General features: G+C 50.3%; 2 protein-coding genes across 2 annotated transcripts; both read left to right on the forward strand.

Moving 5' to 3' along the window:
* The first annotated feature begins 6,945 nt into the window (after nucleotides 1-6,945).
* Nucleotides 6,946-13,289, forward strand: Klk15 (kallikrein related peptidase 15). The gene is made up of 6 exons (XM_031384860.1): nucleotides 6,946-6,995; nucleotides 7,143-7,210; nucleotides 10,922-11,072; nucleotides 11,742-12,025; nucleotides 12,145-12,281; nucleotides 12,830-13,289. Exons 1-6 carry the CDS (start codon nucleotides 6,946-6,948, stop codon nucleotides 12,980-12,982), a joined length of 843 nt encoding a protein of 280 aa, XP_031240720.1. The 3' UTR covers nucleotides 12,983-13,289.
* Nucleotides 13,290-17,961: 4,672 nt separating this feature from the next.
* On the forward strand, nucleotides 17,962-20,176 carry LOC116100494 (renal glandular kallikrein-like). The gene is made up of 4 exons (XM_031384298.1): nucleotides 17,962-17,987; nucleotides 19,093-19,382; nucleotides 19,479-19,603; nucleotides 19,977-20,176. Exons 2-4 carry the CDS (start codon nucleotides 19,202-19,204, stop codon nucleotides 20,130-20,132), a joined length of 462 nt encoding a protein of 153 aa, XP_031240158.1. The 5' UTR covers nucleotides 17,962-17,987; nucleotides 19,093-19,201; the 3' UTR covers nucleotides 20,133-20,176.
* The last annotated feature ends 1,232 nt before the right edge of the window (nucleotides 20,177-21,408 follow it).

Raw genomic sequence — 21,408 nt, forward strand, 5'->3', positions numbered from 1 at the left:
TTTAGCCTCTGTACACACGTACAACCCCCCCACACACACACAGAGACAGAGAGAGACAGAGAAAGAGACAGAGATAGACAGAGATAGACAGAGAGAGAGACAGAGGTACCCAAGGCCAACCTCTAGCCTCTGTACACACATACACCCACCCACAGAAAGAGAGAGAGACAGAGACAGACAGACAGACAGACAGAGAGACAGAGAGAGAGAGAAAGAGAGAGACAGAGAGAGACATGCACACACAGAGAGAGAGAGACAGAGTCAGAGAGATAGAGACAGAGAGAGACAGAGAAAGAGAGAGACAGACAGAGACAGAGAGACAGACAGAGAGACAGAGACAGAGAGACAGAGACAGAAAGAGAGACGCACACACACAGACACACATATGCACACATATCCATACGCACAAGCAGACACATAGACACATACACGTAAATATATCTTTTATTCTGTTGTAATTGTTGTCATTGTTGTTGCTGAAGTTTATTGTATCAGCCCCCTAACCTAGCCCTAGTCCTGGAAGGCTCTAGCCTCCATAGAATCTTACCTAGGTCTAGAATGGTTTCAGCCTCTGAGACTTCCTGCTGAAAAAATGCTCGCCTTTTCTGAGATCTGACTGGCTGGTTCAACTCAGTTGTTCTGGCTCAAAATTCCTCTCCACACTGACTGATCCAATCTGCACCTACTTCTCTGCTCTGCTCTCTTCAATAGCTTTCTTTCCCTCTCTCTTCTCATGAGAGTTGGACATATCCTATTCTGTCAGATCTTGCTCTGAATTGTCACTTTGTCTACCACTCAATTAGACATCCTTTCAAACATGTGTGCTTCTTTCTACAAATGAACATGACCTTCATTGTTTAACATTAAAAGTTTGTACTAAGGGTGTGTCTATATTCCAGCCAGAGAGCTGGGCCATATCACAACTAGAAACAGGGCTTTTCAGTAACTAATACAGTTCACAATGTGATCAATTATTCTACAATACACACACACACACACACACACACACACACACCACTGATATAGAAAATAATTAAGTTAATAGAATAGAGTCTAGGTCAGGCTCTGTGAATCCAGTTTGAGTCTCTGAATGCATCCTTGACTGAACAGGCAAAGAATGGGGGTTGAGAGGTCAGGTTCCCTCGAGTCAGACATCTGCTCTCCCCAGCACCAGGACTCACAGGTACTGTCTCAAGCAAAGACACCTCAAAAGCTTGCAACTCCAGACTAAGGCAGGGCCCTTGTTCAGGGATGATGGAAATGTCACAGTAGGCCTGTGAGCCTAGGAGGCTGTAGAGACAAAGTGGTGGTAGATGGAGTGGGCAGACTGCAGGTGAGAAGACAGGGAGGAGGGTGAGGTGACAGAGCAGTAAAAGATTAGCATGTGAGCTGAAGCCAGACGGAGAGGGCAGAAATGTGGGGACCTGGCCAAGGGAGAGGCGAACAGGAAATGGTTGTGGTGGGTGAACCACAAGAGGGAAGAGGTCCGTGAATAAAGAAAAGAAATAAAAGGAGGACATGAGTGTTCTAGGTGTGCTGGAGGAGGTTTATTGTAGATATGAAGGAGAGCATGAGGATCCAGAGAGGACATAGCCAGCAGACTGAGCCAGGTCACGTGAGGAGAGGGATAAGGGGAGAGATGAAAGCCAGGGGCCAAGAGTCCAGAAGGCCAAGTGGGCCAAAGAGGGTAGCCAGAATGGTTGAGGTTGTTTGTATAGGGAAGAGCAGTTGTGGGGAGGGCAGGGTACCCCAGCTCTGAGGACCCTGTAACAGGCAGGAGCTGGGCAGTAGCAGGAGAACCTGACAGCCAGCATCAGCTTTGATATGTTAGTAGGCACACTCCAGGTTTGAGACCTATCGAACAATGAGGACAGCAGGTGGATAGATGCTGGGCAAGCTAAAAGGGAGTTTCAGCGGGAGAAATGGGTCAGGCTCCTGGAGACACCTGGGAAGGGAGTACCAGGAAGCAGGTGGCTGCTGGAGGCTAAATGTTAGGATTCAATGGAAGACCTGAGTTTTTCATAAGTGAGCCATGGGAGCTGATAGAAGAAAGACTCCTCAAGAGGTTGAAAGGGAAAGAAAGGACAAGAAGAGGAGGAAAGACAGGATAAATGAAAGGGTGAGAAGGTGAGGGGGAAGAGAGGAAAAAAAGGAGGAGGGAGAGGAAGACAAAGGGGAGGGTAGAGAGGAAAGAGATGGAAGCAGGAAAAGAGAAATGTAAAGAAAACTGGGAGATGGAGGAGGTGGGGAGGAAAGGAGAAAAGGAGCAAGAGGAGGCAGAGGAGGCCGCATCGTGGAAGCCAGGGGAGGAGAAAGAACAACACACCCAGGCTTCGGCTCAAGGACTTCTGGGTCGGCCAAGATACCCAAGAGGATAGTTGCAACCAGCCTGGGGCAGGTAGGAGGACATGCAGATGAGGTCACCACTAGGGGGCGGGGCAGACACTCCCAAAGCCCACACCCCAGACTGTACTTGGCAGGGTGTGAGAGCTCCTAGGTTGTTCCTCTGTGTGTCTTAGAGGCAGCATCTGCCTGGCCGGCTCACAGTAACATGTGTCATACTGGAAAGCTTAGTTCAAGCTCCTCTCCAACCCACCAGGAGCCCTCAGTATAACCCTAGTTATAATCCCCTTCCCCTGTCCACCAGAATGCTCCAAGGAAGTGGCTGGAAGCTGGGAATAGGAACTCTAGACTCCCCTTCCCTTGGCCTTCTGCATAGCTTTTGCCCCTATCTGAGCTTCAATCTCTCTCTATTAAGGAGGGAAGCCCAGGAACCATGTCACGAGAGGACACTGATCTGAGAACAGACAGCAGTGGGCAGCAGCCTGAGTCCCACAGAAAATGGCCCAGCTGAAGCTCATCTCAGCGTGAAGCTAGGCAGCGCTGAGTGTGAACATGGCAAGGAGACAAGTGGACATGGAAGACTTCTAGAACGGCTTAACCTTGGGGGTCCAGGGTGTCTGCAGGTCTAGGATGGAGACCTGAATTGGGGGTTCTGGGGGGTCTGAAGCTCCAGGGTCCCAGAGTTTCTGGAGACCTGTGATTCCAGACAGTTCTAACACCTTGGGTTCCAGGGTTTCTGTGGACACAGGCAGACAAAACATCCGAAAATCTGAAAGCCAATGTTCTAAAGGTATGTGTGTCCTGTATCTCCAGAGGGATTGAGCCAGCTGTTCAGGTTTGTCCCAGAAAGCCAACAGCTTCCCAGACCTAGGGAGGGATGGAGCTTGTAACTGATGTCATGCTTGACTGTGTGACCTCAGCTCAGTCCCTCCTGCTTGAGGGACCTTCTCATTATTGAGGTTCTAGGCAATTGTTCAAGGCCCTCTGGGGGTTCTTGACACCAGGAGCCAGCCACAAATACCAGAAGCCTTGGGTCATCTCTGTGATGACTCCTGGCCCAAATACAGAGTCTAGAGGCCAAGCTCCAGATCCCAGAACCATCTCAGAATCCAAAATACAAGACCCTGTAACCTAGTTGTCCAGTGTGAGCTCCACAGCCAACACTGCAGCGACCCAGAGTAAGAAGCCAAGCTGTCTGAGTCCAGACTCTTGGGTCTGTCTGTTAAGACAGTATCTCCCCATTCCTCAGGCTGGACAGCCCAGGCTGGCCTCAAACCTTCCATCCCTTCCCGTCCCTACTTCCTAAGTGCTGGGATTACAGTATACAGGCTTGTGATACTGGGCCTGGCTCATGCAGGCTCTGTTCTTTGGGGTTTTTTTTTAGGGGGGAGGAAGTGTTTTATTTTATTTTGTTTTGCTGCTGTTATTTGAAGCAATCAATATCCCAGGCTAGCCTCAAACTCACTTGTATGGGTAAGCATATTATATTCCTGCTCCTCCTGCCTCACCCCCTCAAGGGCTGGGATTGCAGGCTCGCACCATCATATCTGGTTTACGTGGTGGTGCTATGATGGAATGGAGAGGAGTGGGGAAGGAGGAAGAGGAAGAGGAAGACATGGAGATGACATCAGAAGAAGGAAAAAATGCAGGATACAAGCCTGAGACCTCAAAAATTATTCGCAGTTCTGAGCCCAGGGTGCGGATTACTTCAAGCACTGGACCTCAGATTTCTAAAGTAAAATCTCTATCCCAGGGACATGGTTCAGTTAACAAAGTACTTGTCATGCAAGCCTGAGGACCTGAGTTCAATACTCAGAACCTACATGAAAAACCAACTAGAGCTTGTCATCCAGCACTGGGAAGATGGAGACAGGTGGGTCTCTGGAGCTGGGTGCCCAGCTAGCCTGGGTCTATCAGGAAGCTCTAAGCCCCACTGAGAGACTCTGCTCAAAAGACAAGGTGAAGGGGCTGGAGAGATGCTCAGCATTAAAAATACAGGCTGCTCTTCCAGGCAACCTAAGTCTGGTTCCCAGCACCCATGTCAGGTAGCAACCAACAACCTGATGTAACCATAGTTTCTGGAGGTTCGATACCTCTGCCTCCAGGGGCACCTGCACACATGCTCATACATGTAAGCATACACATAAAAAATTTGAAAAAATAAAAAAAATTAAAACTCCCTAAGTCATTTTTGGAAGACACCCCGAGTTGACATCTGGCCTCCACATGCACATGTGCATGTGTATGAAAATTTCATCTTTTTTAATGAATAAAACTAAAATTAATTAACCAGGTGGTGGTGGCTTACACCTTTAATCTCCTGCACTTGGGAGGCAGAGGCAGGCAGATCTCTGAGTCTGAGGCCAGCCTGGTCTACAGAGTGAGTTCCAGGGCAGCCAGGGCTACACAGAGAAACCCTGTCTTGAAAACAAAAACAAAAACAAAACAAAACAAAAGATTTAAACTCACACTCTAGACTTCAGGTCATGACAACCAGATCCAAGAACTTCCCAGTCCATATGCTAACATAAGTCCAGCTCCAAGGTGGTATGGCGGCCCACACCTGTCATCCCAGCCCTTGGGAGGCCGAAGCAGAAGGATCTCAAGTCCAAAGTCAGATTAGCCTAAGCTACTTTAGCAAGACCTTGTCTCAAAACAACACAAAGGACCAAAGCTCCAAAAGTCTCTCCAGGGTCCAAGAAGCATGACTTTAAAAATCAGCTTCCACTGATACCCAGAATTTCCTGCTCTGCACTACACTGCCCTCCTGCTTCTACTCTTGCCCTCCTCTCCCCTCCCTCAGAGGGAACTGCCCCTGGGTGGAATTTCTCCTTACAGACTCAGACAATGGCTTCAGACTAATAAACGCTCATTACAGGACCTCGTCTCCCATCCCACCAGTCACCATGGCGTCCAGCCTGTAAACCCGGCCCTGTACTGCCTCTCTCTCCATTCTACGCAGCCCCACCCCGAGACCCAGGCTGAGCTAGGAGCTTATAAATGCAGGCTTTCCGACTCTGTTCCCCTTCTGGCATCCCAGCTGCCCCGGATGTCACTGGAGGACCCAGAGGGGGTGAGATCTTTGAGACAGAACTTGGGAAAGTGGGTGGGAGCAGAGAGGGGACCCTGCAAATGTGTTGGTTTCCAGGAGGCAAATACTACCCTGGATGACCAGTTGTCAAGGGATTTGGGCCTTCTGTGTCCTTTTCCTGTCGCTTCCAGTTGAATTTGAACCAAGAAAATGTCTTGAAGTTTCTAGAAAGAGCCTAGGCTGAGGGGGGAGGAGGGATAGGGTGAATCGCGAGGACGTCCCTGAAAACACTTGTCACGGAGCCAAGAACATGGTCAGCAGCTATCACAGGGCAAGTCTGATCAGAACAACCTCCCTAGGTGTCCCCAGTGCCAAGTGCCACGCTGGCCAGAGCTGAGGACCAGAGGGTCTGACCTGACTCCATCCTCCTTGAGGATAAGAAGGTCTCCACATCTGCAGTCACTGCTATCATGCAGGGGCAGGACGGATACCATAGAGTCTTAAGGACATCGCCTCTGGATTACCATGTCTTGGTCTTCCAAGGCCGCCCAGGTCTCTCAGGTGGAGCTGAAAGAGTGAATAGTAAGACGAGAAGGACCAGAATTCACTCTCCCAAACTTCCCGAGGTCTCTCCATGGACCAGACCCTAACGCTGGGTGTTAGGCTCTAACACCTGGGAATCCAGGGTCAGTTCGGTGGGGTCTGCTTTGAAGGGGTTCTCAGTCTGATGAGGAGATACCACAGAGAGTCTGGAGAGGGAGGCAGGTCAGAGAAGGTCAAGAAGAGGGACAAGCTGAGCAAAGTCTGGGTATAAAACTGCAGGTTGAAGTCCCCAGCCCTGGCTACGCCTAGGGCAAGGTCACAGAGACCCAGCTGGGAAGGCTGGAAGGGGAGGAGGCATTTCAGCCTTTCTAAGTACTGCTGAGGATGTGGGACTTTAGTTAGGGGCTATCAGAAGTCCGTGGAAGGCTGTGAGCAGGAGAAAAGAGTCCTCAGCTCTGCTGGAGAAAGACCCTGTAGAAGCCAGATGTGGTAATGAAAGCCTGTCATTCAACACCTGAGAGACTAAGGCATGAAGGTCGAGAGTTCAAGGCTAGCCTGGGTAACTTAGTGAGACCCTGTCTCAAAGTAAATAGTAAAAAGAGGGCTGGGGATGTAGCTTGGTGGTAGAGGGTATTTCTAGAATCCATCAAATAAGGGTGAAGGGGTGGGGCTCAGTGCAGTTATCCAGCTTAGGTCTGCACCCCACCCTAACCCCTGTACCCAAGAGGATGGAGAGAAGAAAGAAAGAAGGAAGGGAAGGAGGGAGGGAAGCTCTCTAGGGCTTTGTATACAGGAGTGCTAGACTAAAGGGGACCCAGGAATCTGTCCCCATGGGAAGCTGGATAGAGTCCTGATCCAGGGTCATGGAGATGAGAGAGAGAGCCAGGCAGCTACTGAATAAGGCTGGGGTCTGCTGATGCTGAAAGGAACAGAGGCCCCTCCAGAGATAGGGACCAGGAGAGAACACAGGTAGAGGCTGCGGGAGACAGAAGGCAGGCCAGTAAAGGCAGGTCTCTTATTCTAACATCATGCTGTCCACCTGTCCTCTCAACAGTCAGGAGGCTGGGGCTGGAGGAAGGTGAGTTTGAGGGGCATTTAGGAAAACACTGTCACAAAAGACAAAAGAAAAGTGTGTCCCACACAGGGATGCACTTCTGTCTACAGAAGGGTGACAGGGACAGATGGATCCAGCCTTACCCTAATTTTTGTCATCCCCATCCCTCAGATCTCGAAGACCTGGACCTTCTTCTACAATGTGGCTTCTCCTTGCTTTTGTCTTGCTGGTGTCTGCAGGTGAGGAGCATCAAAGTCAGGTACTGGTCTGATCAAGTAGGGTGGCCCTTTCCTCAGAGTATCTGCACCCTGGGGGACCTGCCAGCCCATACTGCACCCACAGACCCCTTATGACCCTATCCCCATTTCCACCTGAGCCATCAGCTAAACATCTCCGGATCCTCAATCCTGAGTCACCGGAAGTTCTGGGCCACCCGAGCCCTTGAACCAGAGTTCCAATGAAGATCTTTCTTGCCATGTAATCTTGGGGAAACTCTTTTACCTCTCTGGGCCTCAAGTGCTTTATACCCAGGGCAGTCATGGTGAAGTCCCAATCACATCATGTAGGTGATACATGGGACAAGCCATCAGGATGATTGAGACACCAAGAGCTCGGGATCTGGGTTGGAACACTGTGGCTGCCAGTTCCTCAACACTGCAAGCCTGGTTTCCCAGCCATAGGATGGAGGCGAGTGTCTTCCCTAAGAATTCAGCCTGGTGCTCTAGGAGGTGTGTGAGCGTAATGGGATGGTTTGGACACTCCAGGCAGGTGCACAGCATTTCCACATAGTGACCATGTAAGGCAGAGGGCTTGGGGAAGTGGCCCAGTGGATAAAGGGCTTATTTTGGAAGCGTGTGTGTCTTCGTTTAGATCCCCAGTACCCACCCATATGAAAAGCCCCCGCAGCATGCCTGTAAAATCCCAGAGCTGGGAGGTGGAGACAGGGGGATCCCTGGGGGCTCACTGGCCATCCAGTCCAGCCAATTTACAAGCTCTATGTGTAGTGAGAAAACCTGCCTCCCAAAACAAGGTCGGAACTTTTGAGATGGCACAGATGGTGCTTGCTGTCAGGCCTGAATCATGGAGTTCAGGATCCACACAGTGGAAGGATAACCACTATTGCCTCCATTTACTAGAGAGCAGGTTGGAATCAGGGATGGCCGCTAAACCAAGGTCACCCTGGGTGACAGGCCAAGTCCAGACCAACCTCTACCAAACGTCTTGTGGAAATTTTCAGTGTAACCTGATGCTTTCTGCCCTGGAGAAAATTGGAGGGGTGTCCATTAACGATCTTCCTGTTCCCCACATGACCTCTGTCCAGGGCGGGTAAGCCTCCCCTGGGCTCTCCCTGGGCTCTGCTTCAGCTGTCTGCTGCACCCAGCCGGAGCCTCCACCCTCCTCTAGCTGGGACTGGCCAGGTGCAGCTCGATGCCCAGCTGTTCAGCCACTGCCCTCCTCCACAGGGTGACCTCACCCTTCCTCCGTTAAGCCCCTCGACTGCCACATCCGCATTCTCACAGCCTCCCAGGCCCTTTGGCCCTATCCCCGACCTTGAAAGGCGGAGAGCAGAGTGTAGACAGTTGGCTTGGTTGTAACAGTCCAGCCCAGGAGTGGGTGTCTGCCATGATCTTGACCTTGGAGGAGTGGGGCAAACACATTGCTCAGTATAAGGAATTATGGCCTCAAAATGTCCTGATTATGTTATTCTCTCTCTCTCCCTCTCTCTCTCTCCCCCCCTCTCTCTCTCTCTCTCTCTCTTTCTGTGTGTGTGTGTGTGTGTGTGTGTCTTGCTGTCCAGAGGCATGTGCAAGGTCCCCCTGCCCACCTTGCGAACTTCAAAGAGTATCCTTAAACATTAGCGGTCCTGTCTCCCCCGTCTGTGCTCTCCTGCTAGGTGTCTTTGACCTTGAAATCTCAGCTCTGTATCTGGTAAGACCTGAATGTGGCCTGGGCTTGTGGAGAACTGTCCATATCTGAGTATTCACCTATAGATAAGTATCTGGGTCCCTGAGTTCTACAAAATGGCTTGTGGGTAAAACACATTTTTTCATTGTGTGCACATGTATATACATCCAGTATGTGCACATGCATGTCAGGCACTCTCTGCCTTGCTTTATTTTATTATTTTATGTGTAGGAGTGTTTTGTCTTCATTCATGTATGTGCAACGTGTGTGTGCCTGATGCCCTCGGAGGTCAGAAGAGGCCATCAGAATCCGATCCCCTGGAACTGGAATTACAGATAGTCGCGAGCCACCATGTGGGTACTGGATCCTCTTCAAGAGCAGCAGCTCATGCTCTTAACCAGGCAGCCATCTCTCCAGCCCCACCTTAGTTTTTTTGACAGAGTTGGCCTAGTACTCACTGGTTAGGCCAGGCTGTCTGGCCAGAGAGCTCCAGGGATCTGACTGACTATAGGCACCGGAGCTTGGAATTATAAGCATGCACCACCATGCCTGACTTTTTACTGGGGTGCTTAGGGTTGAATATAGTCCTTCCTCATGCTGGCAAGGCAAGGACTTTACCGACTGAGTCATGTCCCCAGCCTTTAAATTGTGGTTTTGATGTTGGCTGTTGTAACTAGATCTGCGCAGATGTCTGCCATACTTTAGCCACACCTGCCATCACCAACCTGAACATCCACATGGACACCCCCATAAATAAATGGGTGTCCTTTGTTTAAAGTAACAAATGTAATCCCAGAACCTGAAAAACTGAATAGAGAAGGCCGTCATGCGTTCAGACCACCCTGGTCACATTACAAGTTTTAAGCCAGGCTGTGTAACCAAGTGAGACCTTGCCTCAAAATACTGAATGAATAAATCAGTTCATAATGTCACAAGGAGTTAGTTACAATGTGCTAGGCACAACTCACCACATACACACACACACACACACACACACACACACACACACACACACACACGACACCCGTAGGCCCCTTCTTATTTTTATGGCCTTCCCCACCTTTCACAATTGAGAAAAACAAGCATCAAGCGTCCCAAGTCTAGCTGGGGAGACAGTTCCGTCAGTGAGCAGCTTACTGTACAGGTTTGTGGATCTGAGTTTGACCCTCAGAACATGTCATAAGCCATACCTAATGCAGCACCATTAGGTGGCGGGGGCAGAAGCAGTAGGTTCCTGAGGCTCACTGGCCAGCCAGCCTAGCACAGTCAATGAGCCCAGGTTCAGTGCAAGTAATCTAGTCTCAGTGCTAGAAGTGCACATGCCTGATGAATGATACTGGGGATTGTCCTCTGACCTCCATGCACAGATGCACGCATGCAAACGAGCATGAGCACATGTAAAAGCAGGCGTCAAGGCCTTACAGCAAGTACAGGCAGGCAACAATTATCAAAACCAGAATACAAAACTGCAAGACAAATGAAAGAGAGAGAGAGAGAGAGAGAGAGACAGATAGACAGACAGACAGACAGACAGACAGAGACAGAGAGAGAGGAGAGAGATGAATGTATACTTACTTGTGCAGTATGGGTGGAAGCCAGGCATTGGCACTGGTATCTTCCTCTGTTACTTGTCCTTATTTATTTCTCTTTGTTTTAAAGATCTACTCCTTTTTAATTGTGTGTGTGCACAGGAATGCATGCATGCATGCGTGGGCACGGGCATGTGCTGGTGTATGTTTATAGGTGTTCCTGAAGGCCAAAAGAAGGTGTCAAATCCCCTGGAGCTAGAGTTACAAGTTGATGCTGGGAACTCTAGTCAGGCCCTCAGCCAAAGCAATCTAAGCTCTTAACCCAAGAGCAATCCGAACTCTTCAGGCAGCAAGCACCTTACCCAGGAGCCATCCCCAAATCTGAGCAGGGATTTCTTAATGAACAAAAGGAGGAGGACCTGGGCTAAGCCTGTGTGTGAAGATAGGGTGAGGAGGGGGCAGGAATCCTGAAAAGCCAGGCCTCAGGAGAAATCTTCTACCTGTGTCTCCCACCAGCGCAGGACGGTGACAAGGTGCTGGAAGGCGAGGAGTGTGTGCCTCATTCACAGCCATGGCAAGTGGCCCTCTTTGAACGCGGCCGCTTCAATTGTGGAGCTTTCCTCATCTCCCCGCACTGGGTGCTGACTGCCGCCCACTGCCAAACCCGGTATAAAGGAAGGGTACGGGGAGGTTGTGTGGGGTGTGGCTGCAACTGGAAACTTCTAGGTTTGGGGTGCGCAGACCATGGAACTTGGGTGGGGAAGTAACCAAAGTTCTTGGATTCTGAAGGATGGGTAGGCTGAAGGTAAAGGCCCCGGGTGGGAAGGGGAGTGGATTCTGCCTCTGTAGTTTCCTAAAGGAGAAAGAGAAAACAGCGAATGCCCCTTCTTTGGGGCTTCTGATAGAGGAGGGATCTAGGGATCTTCTTTCCTTCCTTCCTTCCTTCCTCCCTTCCTTCCTTCTTTCCTTCCTTCCTTTTTTCCTTCCTTCCTTCCTTCCTCCTTTCCTTCCTTCCTTCTTTCCTTCCTTCCTTCTTTTCTTCCTTCCTTTCTTTTTAGTTTGTTAGTTTGTTTGTTTGTTGAGACGGAGTCTTACTGTATAACCCAGTTTGCTCTAGAACTCACTGTGTAGACCAGGCTGGTCCACAACTTAGAGAAATCCACCTGCCTGTGCCTCCCAAGTGTTGGGGTTGAAGGCATGAACCATCACACCCTGAAACTCTGGAGAGGTCACAGTTGAAACCACTGGCTTCAAGGACTTGAGAAAAGAGAAAGTTCTCCGAAGATCCCAGGTTATCCACTCTGACCACTTTGTCTACTCCTACTCGATCACCCAGCTTCATGAGAGTGCGTCTGGGCGAGCACAACCTTCGCAAGTTCGATGGCCCAGAGCAACTGCGCTCCGTCTCTCGCATCATCCCACATCCGGGCTACGAGGCTCGCACCCACCGCCATGACATCATGCTCTTGCGACTTTTCCAGCCTGCCCGGCTGACAGCCCACGTGCGTCCTGTGGCGCTGCCCACACGTTGCCCCCTTATCGGGGAGGACTGTGTGGTGTCAGGCTGGGGCCTGCTATCAGACAACAACCCTGGAGCCACAGGGAGTCAAAAGTCACAAGGTGAGTGGAAGGATGGGGCTGGATATAGGAATTCCAGCAAGGTTGCCCCCCTGGTGTTCTTGAACGGAGGGGACAAGACCAAAGGAATTGAATATACTCAAAGCCATCTGTCTTCTCAGTGAGACTCCCCGATACGTTGCATTGTGCCAACATCAGCATTATCTCTGAAGCATCCTGCAACAAGGACTACCCAGGTCGCGTGTTGCCCACCATGGTGTGTGCCGGTGTTGAGGGCGGCGGCACGGACTCCTGTGAGGTTAGAAACAAGAGGGGATTTGGGGTAAAAGGAGGGAATGGGGTGTATCTGAGCTTGGTTTGCCATTGCTGTGATAGAATACTCTGACCAAAAGCAACTTGGAGAGGACGGAGTTTATTTAGCTTACAGCTTATAGTTCACCATTGAGGGAAGTCAGGGCGGGAACTCGAGTGTGAATCTAGATATCCCGGAGGGCACCTGACATGAACTGAGTGGGGCTAGGTACTGAACACAGGGGTTCAAGTGAGTTCTCTTGGCTCATGTTGAATTGGAGGAGGGCTTGGACTGGTTTGGGTTGATGTTGGTGTTTCCTGGGCTGGGGTTAGCTTGGGGTTTCATTGAGATGAGGAGTAGTGGTTACTTACAATAAAGGTGACAGTGGGTTAAGTTGTAACTCAGTGGGTTCCATCTCCAGCACCACAGAAAACAGACATGGCCATGAACACCTGTTGCCCCAGCCCTTGGGAGGTTAAGGCAGGAGGAGCAGGTGTGCATCCTCTTACTGCTTGGAATGGAATATTGAGGAAAAGCCCTCCCTATGCCCACAGGGTGACTCTGGAGGACCCTTGGTCTGCGGGGGTGCCCTGCAGGGCATTGTCTCTTGGGGTGATGTCCCCTGTGATACTACCACCAAGCCTGGAGTCTACACAAAAGTCTGCAGCTACTTGGAGTGGATCCGGAAAAATATGAGGAGGAACTGACTCATTGGCCCACCACCTACGACCCTCATGGACTACCTAGGACTCTGACCAAGAATCCCCCGTAGTTGGCCAGCAGCCCCATCCTGCCTGAGACAGAGCTGAGCTTCTCTGCACATGAACATACGCTGTTAGCCAGGGCCTCTCCCCTCCTGATGTCACCTGCTTAACATGAAGAAAACAGTGTTGGTAGCATGGCAGTGGCGGGTCTTTGGTCCCAGCACTCAGGAGTCAGAGGCAGGTAGATCTCTGACTTTGAGGCCAGCTTGGACTACAAAATGTGTTCCAGGATAGCCAGGGCTACACAGAGAAACCTTCTCTTTAAAGAAAAAGAAAAAATAAAAGAAAATAGTGTTGATGCAACTTTCTCTGTAAGGGTGTGGCTTTCTTTCTTTAGGGTATTGTTGTGGTAAATAATATTTGGGGGTTTCTACACCACTTCAGATCATTTAGTTCCCAAATAAAAGACACAAAACCTTCATATTTACACTAAGCCTTAAAGCAGTTGGGCAGATGGCAGCCCTCTGTGCTATTTTTGTCTACTTCCCTGCCAATACCCCTGAGATATGACTCGCCGTGTTCCACCTGGGCTGCTCCTACTCCAAGAGCCATCCCTCATGGCCATGCTCTCATGGTCCACCTGCCCCATGGCGACTTTGTCTTTCCCTCTCCTCTTTCCCCATGGCCTCTGCTTCAGACTCCCTAGCCCAGGAACTACCAGCCTTGCCTATCTCTTCTGCTTACAGGCTGTAGGCATCTTTATTCATCAGTCATGTATAACTTGGGAGGGGAGCAATGGTTACACAACAAAAGTTGGTATACTCGAGGATCTACTGGTCTTGGAGCAACCAGATCTTGGGGTACAGAATTTAGCGTTGAGTATAAGCGGCACCAGACCAACCCCTACAGGGTATGGCAGGAAATGGGTGGAGGACTAGGATACAAAGTTTACTGTTGCACATCACCTGGCGTCCCCTTCCCTGGATCAGGGGTGTGACCTCACTCATCCTTGGTTTTCCCATCCGTGAAATAGGTCACCATAATACTTGTCCCCGAGGGTGTTCTATGAAGATTAAATGAGTTGTGCATCTTAGCGGATCAGAACTGTGTCTGGCACTCAGGAGATGTACATCTCAGGAAGAGGACCCAATACTAGGTTTCCAAGATCCACCATTAGTTCTAGGCTTCCTGGTGGCCAAGGCAATAAGGCAAACACTCTTTGCCTTGGCTGCATTGGTGACATAAAATACAGGCTTGGACACAGGGAACCGCCTTGCTGGTTGTATCCAGGTCTCAAGTTTGAAGCCTGCAGCTTTACCATCAAGGAAATAGGAGTCCAGATTCTGATTCTCTTCAGAGACCACAAGAGGTGATTCTTGGGGTCACTGAATGTTGAAACCCTTGATTTTGATCATTGAAATCGACAGATTAGATTGAGTGAAGGATTACCATAGAAACTTCTGATAATATTGTTTTTATTACAGGTCTTTATTGTGTGGGTGTGTGGCTGTCAAAGGACATAATTTGAGAGTTGGCGTCCTTCTACCAGTCGGGATGGAATTTAAAAGTTGTCCGGCTTGGTAGCAAACACCTTACCTGAGCCATCTCGCCAGCCTCGTAATATTTGTTTATTTATTTGTTCTCTCCTGTTAGTAAAACATGACCTTGACCTTCTGATCCTGTGGCCTCCACATCACACGTGCTGGTTTTACAAGCCTGCACCACCTCACCTGGTTAGACACAGCACTGAGGCTCAAACCCAGGGTCTCGAGCATTCTACACAATGAATATACCAGTTAGCCTGCATCTCCATCCCGGGGACCACAAAACACACTTCTTTTGGAAAACAAGGCCTCATGTAGACTGACCTAGAACATGCTAGGTAGCTAAGATGACCTTAAACTCCTGTTCCTCGTGCCTGCTCTTCCCAGAGGTTCCACGTGTGCGCCACCATGCAGATTCTGTGGTGATAATCGTGCACACAATAGACAGTTCATCCAGATCTTTGGCAATTCGAAGGATATGAACTTGAATACCCTTATCTAGGAAACAAGAAGAGAAGGGTCACTGTGACCCAACACTGTTCAGGGTGGGTGACACTCCCCTGGAATAGCCCGAGTTCTAATATTGGTGAATCAAAGAGTGATCAGGACATGGTAATGTGTACCATAACATCTATTAATTTTATTTTATTGCTTTGTTTTGAGACAGCTCTCTATATAACCTTGGCTCTCTTGAATCTCACTATGTAGACTAGGTTGGTCTACATCACAGACTACTGGAGCCTAAAATCACAGGGATTCACCTGCCTCCAGCTTCAAAATGCTGGGATTGAAGGTGTGCACCACTACACACAGCTCCCAAACTTCTAATAGGAACAATAAAATCAGTGATCCAGAGTTCCAAGTCCAAGAAGGAAATATTTTTGTCATTCTCAAAAAAGGATTTGTATCTGTAGAGTGTCTTATAGCCCTCTTGGCTACCACTGGTACAAAGAATTTGTCCTAACTGCTGGTTTCTGGGGATGATCTTGGTCTTGAGGTACAGGGCCTTCCTTAGAGCTGTGTGTTGGGAGTCACATGCAATTCCACCATCCTTTCACACTCCTTCACCATTGCCCTTGACATTACCATCTCGTTATGTTCCCCAGAACACAAACAGCTCCAGGAGCAGCAGGTCCTGTCAACACAATCTCAGCCCTGGGAAGGTATCCAGGGTGATCTCGGGCCTACTGGTCAGCAGGAACATCAGGGCCCTCCCCTCCACAAGCGTGAGGTTGGGAGCAGAGAATCCACCTAGGTCAGCAAGAGCAGGGCTTTGCACAGCATCTGGGTGCCAACAGGGCAGGGATGGGCCTTGGGAGGTGGGGAATGAGGGTATTTAAAATCTCCCTGAGGAGCCTCCTCAGCTCCAAGCTCACCGCCTGCTGCTCCTGGACACCTGTTACCATGTGGTTCCTGATCCTGTTCCTTGCCCTGTCCCTAGGAGGGATTGGTGAGATGAGGGAAGCAGGAGGGGTCAGACCCATGACTCTCTTGCTGCCTTTGGCCCTGGGCATCCCTTTCTCCTCTCCCCTTGTCCCATCTACATCCTGAAGCACCACCTGCTCCTCCTTCTCTGCCCCTGCACACTGCAGAGTCCCTCCCAGTCCTTGCTCCCATGCCAGGATCCTGTTCTCTACCATTTCCCAGAACTTTCTCCTCCTTCTTAGTCACCTGATCATCTCTGGGCTTCTGCAGTCTCTCTAAGGAGCCCAACCCCTTACTAACATTAGGACCTCAGATGTCTCTCTAGTTCATTGTTTTTCCTAGACTCTAATAGCCCAACCCATGAGTCAGGGGCTCTCTTAAGTCCCACACTCGTACCTTTGGCTGTGCAGCACCTGCCAGCATTCATCTGTGTTCTCCACATCCTGACAACCGGTCCTGCATCTCCTCAAGTTGTCAATGTCTACCAAAACTTTCATTTCTCAAGTTGGCTTGTGACATCAAATGAATTCCCCCCTCCATTTCTGTTGTAGGGGGTCTGCCAGTTTCCCTTCTCAATGGCTGATTGGTTTAGTCTGGTTATTGGAGAAGGAGTCAGGGGGTAAAGGCCAGACGTGGACATCAAGTATTTTCATCAATCACTTGCCCCCTTGGCAGGATTTCTCACTGAATGGAGATTTCCTGTTAGGCTATAATGGCTGTCCAGCAAGCTTCAGTGGAATCCTCCTGTTTCCATCTCCCCAGCTCTGGGGTCACAGGTGCACAGCGCCACACCTGACTTTTCACCTGGGTTCTGGAGGGTTCAGCTCAGGTGCTAATGCTTGCACAGCCAGTCCTGTAGCAACCAAGCCATCTCCTGCCAGCTCTTGGGAATAAGTTCTGAGCTGGTGTCCCATGATGTGGCCCAGGCCTGTCTTCAGTCCATGGCCATCCTCCTGCCTCAGCCTGCTGTGTACTGGAATTACAGATGAGTGCTTCCCTGCCTGGCTTGCCAAGCTTCCCTCTCTTTCCAAATGCTCTGCTTTGGACCACAGTTCCCTCTCATGCCTCAGGTCCTGAGCTGCAGGCTCCTCAGTGTTTCTAACCTTCACCAGCTCCTGTCCTGTCTCACAGGAGCCCCACTGCACAGCTCTAGTTCCCACTGTGTGCAGGACACCCCACACACCCCAGAGCCTAACCCTAGTACCTCACATCAGCTGGGTCCTCCCCTTGCCTCACAGTGGCCTGATTTGCTTTAACTCCTTTCCACTCCTGTTCTGAGGCTGCCTCCAAGAGATCCCTGGGCCTCACCAATACCTAGATCATTTGCCCCACCTCTACAGGAAGCACAGCCTTTTGTCCACAATCCTCCAGAAATTCCTTTTTTCACTGCTTGTCCCGTATCAAACTCCAATCATGGAGCCCCTGGCTCTTAAATATCATCTCCACCACATACCCTAACAGGAACCCACGCCATAGCCTTGACCCTGATCAGTGATCTGGAAACCCCTCATTTTCTCCCATCCTAGCTGACTACTTCATGGACAATCAAAGAAACCCCAATCATCCCTAAGCTCTCTTTCCTGGATTCATTTATTCACTCAAATCTAGTTTTCTGAGACTTCACCCTTTCCAGTATTCCCAAAACCCAGCCCAGGCCCTGACTTCTTCGCAAGCCTTGGAGCCTCTAAATGCCAAATCAAAAGATTTCATTCTCATTGGACTAAGAATGCACTGGAATCCCTCCCCCCACACTCTGGTTTCCCTGCCATTCATTATCCCAAAACTATAAAGTGGCCTGACACTATACCCGATTCCTACTTCAAGAGTTATTTCTGTCCCCACAGCAGAGATCTCCCTATCCACAAGCATATATGGGTCCCTTGCCCAGATCCCCTGGCCATGTCCCCTGATCCCAGCCCTGCTTAACTGTGTCCCCCAATAGTACACCTCCTTATCTGTGCCAACCCTTCCCTCTCCGATTTCCCCTATTGCAGATGCTGCGCCTCCTGTCCAGAATCTGATTATTGGAGGATTTAACTGTGAGAAGAACTCCCAACCCTGGCATGTGGCTGTGTACTATGGCAGGACCAATATATGTGGGGGTGTCCTGTTGGACCCCAACTGGGTTGTCACGGCTGCCCACTGCTATGAAGAGTGAGTGAGGGAGGAGACAGGAAAGCAGGGTGGCAGCCAGAGGACATGACTCCAGGACAGGCTGGGGTACTGAAGGGCAGGAGGGTGGGCCTGACTGAAAGTCTATCCATGACCTCCTGGGTCTCTCTTTGGGCCTCTCTCCAGGTTTGGGTTCAGAGTCTGTTTCTTCCTTTTCTCTCTTATTGTCTGTATGTCTCCTGTCTGTATTCACACCTGAGTGTCTACGCGGCCATATGTCACTGTGTGTTTCTCCCTTGTGTCTCTGCCCAGCCCTGTCTGGGTCTGGGTCTCATGTGTTCTCTTTTATCAGTACTGGCCATAGTGGGGACCAGGCCTAAGGGATAGAAAGAGCTGTCACTGACATTAGGGTGTGAGAGAAGTCCTCACTCTCCCCAGACCACCTTGGCCTCTAGGACCTTCTGTCCACTATGAGGATATATACATAGAAGGGCTGGTCAGAGCTGGAGCTGGGTGAGGTAACTGAGTACAGAAAGAGAGCAGGATTCTGAGGAGTCAGGGCAGAGAGCTCAGACCTTGGGCTACAGGCCAGGCCTTACCTGCTGGGAAAGTTCAGTCTGGTCCCAGCTGCACCTGAGCAGCTCTCAGGCCTGCCCTTCCTCCCTGCCCCCCTTCTCTTATTTCCTGTTCCTGCCTCTGTCTCTTTCTGCCTCTTTGTCTCTTTCTGCATGTATGTATGTATGTTCCTTTTTGTCTCTCTATGTGTGTTTGTTTCTGTCTCTATATGCATATGTGTGTGTGCATGTCCCTGTTTGTGACTGTGTGTGTGTATGTGTATGCCTTTCTGTCTCTGTTTGTCTGTGTTTCAGTCTTTCTTTCTATGTGTGTATGTGTGTGGGTGTGTCATTTTGTGTGTGTTTTCTCTCTGACTCTCTCTCTTTCACCCCTCCTTCCTCCCTCTCTCCCTTGTACTCTGCTAAATCTCCCTGATTGCCTCCTCTAAACCCCTCCATCACTTTCCCTGCCCTCCAGCAAGCTCGAGTTATGGCTGGGAAAAAACAACCTAAAAGAGAATGAACCCTCTGCTCAGCACCGACTTGTCAGCAAAGCCATCCCTCACCCTGGCTACAACTTTAGTAACATGATGGACCAAACCTCACAAACTAGAGAGGACTACAACAATGACCTGATGCTGCTCCGCCTCAGCGAGCCTGCTGAAATCACAGATGTTGTGAAGCCCATAGACCTCCCCACTGTGGAGCCCACTGTGGGGAGCAGATGCCTTGCCTCAGGCTGGGGCAGCATTACACCCAAAGAGGAGTGTGAGTCTGGGTCAAGCAACACAGCTGGGTGCAGGGGAGGGGCAGACAGGACTGGGCTGGCTTCTGCTCACCACCCTCTTGACCCCTGATCCACAGACAAATACCCAGATGATCTCCAGTGCGTGTACCTCAAGCTCATGCCTAATGAGGTCTGTGGCCTAAAGGTGACAGAAAATATGCTGTGTGCAGGAGAGATGGATGGAAGCAAAGACACTTGCAAGGTGAGACAGCCCCTCCCTGCAGTGAATGGAAGGACTGAAAGAGGAGACTGAGGTTCCTGGTTCCCACTTCAACACCCTGTCTAGTTAGGTGCTTTGCATCCTTCCCTATGGGAGAGATGCATGCTGGGAGGGGAGGATCCTATAGCTGGTACTATTTCTCTTTTTGACTTGGTTCTGGAGACTGTCCCATCCACTCCTCACACCAACCCCATGTCCCTGTAAGAGCTGGCCTCCCAAGAGCTGGATTCCCTCCCCTCCTGTCCACAGCTGCCTCTTAGAGTCCCTGTCTTCCTCCCCTGGGAGTCAGTTCCAGGTTGGCCACACAACCCAACTGCCAGGTACTTCCTTACTCCTGTCCTTGTCCTTCTTTCAGGGTGACTCAGGAGGCCCACTGATCTGTGATGGTGTTCTCCAAGGGATCACATCAAATGGGCCTGTCCCATGTGCTAAACCCAATGTCCCAGCCCTATACACCAAACTTATTGTCTTCAACGACTGGATGAAATATGTTATGGCGAATAACCCCTGAATGTCACATTGTCCCCTGTTCTCAATAAAACCCACCATGCAGTATATGAGTTCAAGTTCTGACATTCTCTGGCCTTCTGGAGTCGGGTACCACATTAAGGTCCACTCAGCTAAGGTCAGGACTTCCAAAGTAGATCAGCAAGGGACAGATGGACATGTACTGTTGGCTAAGGGGGTGGGATTGAGACAAATGCAGACAAAAGGCTCAGACCAATTCAGGGATGCCTCCTCTGACAAGAAATATGTTCAAATCAAAAGGAAAAAGTTAAAGACATCAGAAAGGTCAACTCCAGCTAGGCCTGACTACACTAGAAGCAGAAGAGATGATAAACAGTTAGACACTGAGAATTTGGACTGAAGACCTGGTTTTATTGAGTTGGTGAAGCCAGGAAGAGGGCAGGGATGTTATGTTAATTAAGCTTTGACTTCCTGGAGAGGGATTTGTCCACAGAAAGTCAAGGACTGCCCCCAAGGCTAGACTGCAGAGTGTCCAGCTGGGTGCCCTGGAGGGGTATGTCTCCGGTAGGGCTGGTCCAAAGGATGAAGAGTGCCTTAGGAGCATGCCCTGTGGAACAAAGAATCGCCCATCTTGGGAAAAGGGCCACACTGTACACAGTGGTTGGGACCACAAACCAGTGTCTGCTCAGAGGGACATGGCCACAGCTGAGAGTATTGGAGAACATCCAGAGAAGGGTCCCTGCCAAGACTCAGGCAGCAAGGAGTGGGCCATAGCGCGTGGTACAGGGCTTGCAACCTGTGTCCCGAGGGTGCTACCTGCTCTCAGGGGAAGAATGGGACCTCACTGGAGATCTGATAGAAACTGAGCCACAGGGACAGAGGGAGAGGCATCTGGCCACAGGGACTCATCGGTTTCCTGAGAAGTTGTGGCATCCCTCTGTTAGGGAACTCCATGGTAGTTCACGAAGCTGCTTACAGCAGACAGCTTCTGGGCAGACTCCAAGTTCCTATCCAAAATGGATTGCTGCTGCTACTGCAACAAGTGGTGTCTTGAGGCCCAAAGGAAGAAGCTGAGCCTTCACTCAGTGAAAGTCATACTGTAGCTCCACATCAGCACTTGGTTGAGGAAGGACAAAGTTTCTGTTGGAAGGGACTCCTTGGACATTTGACTCAGAGCCCCACCCCCAGCAACAAATAGGCCCTGGAGGCTGCCCACCTTTCCTAGGCTCCGCCCCTGCCCTGCCCAGGCCCCACCCTCACCGGCCTAAAGCATCTAGAAGCTAGCACACCAGCACAAGTAGAAGGCCAGCTGGCAGGAA

Source organism: Mastomys coucha, unplaced genomic scaffold (assembly GCF_008632895.1).
Source record: "Mastomys coucha isolate ucsf_1 unplaced genomic scaffold, UCSF_Mcou_1 pScaffold21, whole genome shotgun sequence".
In the NCBI taxonomy this organism is placed as follows: domain Eukaryota; kingdom Metazoa; phylum Chordata; class Mammalia; order Rodentia; family Muridae; genus Mastomys; species Mastomys coucha.

What these genes read in the sequence shown, in the direction of transcription:
- Klk15 (XM_031384860.1), top strand. Translation starts at nt 6,946, where the DNA reads ATGCTGTCCACCTGTCCTCTCAACAGTCAGGAGGCTGGGGCTGGAGGA. An exon ending in GCCGCCCACTGCCAAACCCG is followed by an intron (nt 11,073 to 11,741) that starts GTATAAAGGAAG and finishes TCGATCACCCAG; the next exon opens with CTTCATGAGAGTGCGTCTGG. An exon ending in GCGGCACGGACTCCTGTGAG is followed by an intron (nt 12,282 to 12,829) that starts GTTAGAAACAAG and finishes CTATGCCCACAG; the next exon opens with GGTGACTCTGGAGGACCCTT.
- LOC116100494 (XM_031384298.1), top strand. Translation starts at nt 19,202, where the DNA reads ATGATGGACCAAACCTCACAAACTAGAGAGGACTACAACAATGACCTG. An exon ending in CATTACACCCAAAGAGGAGT is followed by an intron (nt 19,383 to 19,478) that starts GTGAGTCTGGGT and finishes CCTGATCCACAG; the next exon opens with ACAAATACCCAGATGATCTC. An exon ending in GAAGCAAAGACACTTGCAAG is followed by an intron (nt 19,604 to 19,976) that starts GTGAGACAGCCC and finishes TCCTTCTTTCAG; the next exon opens with GGTGACTCAGGAGGCCCACT.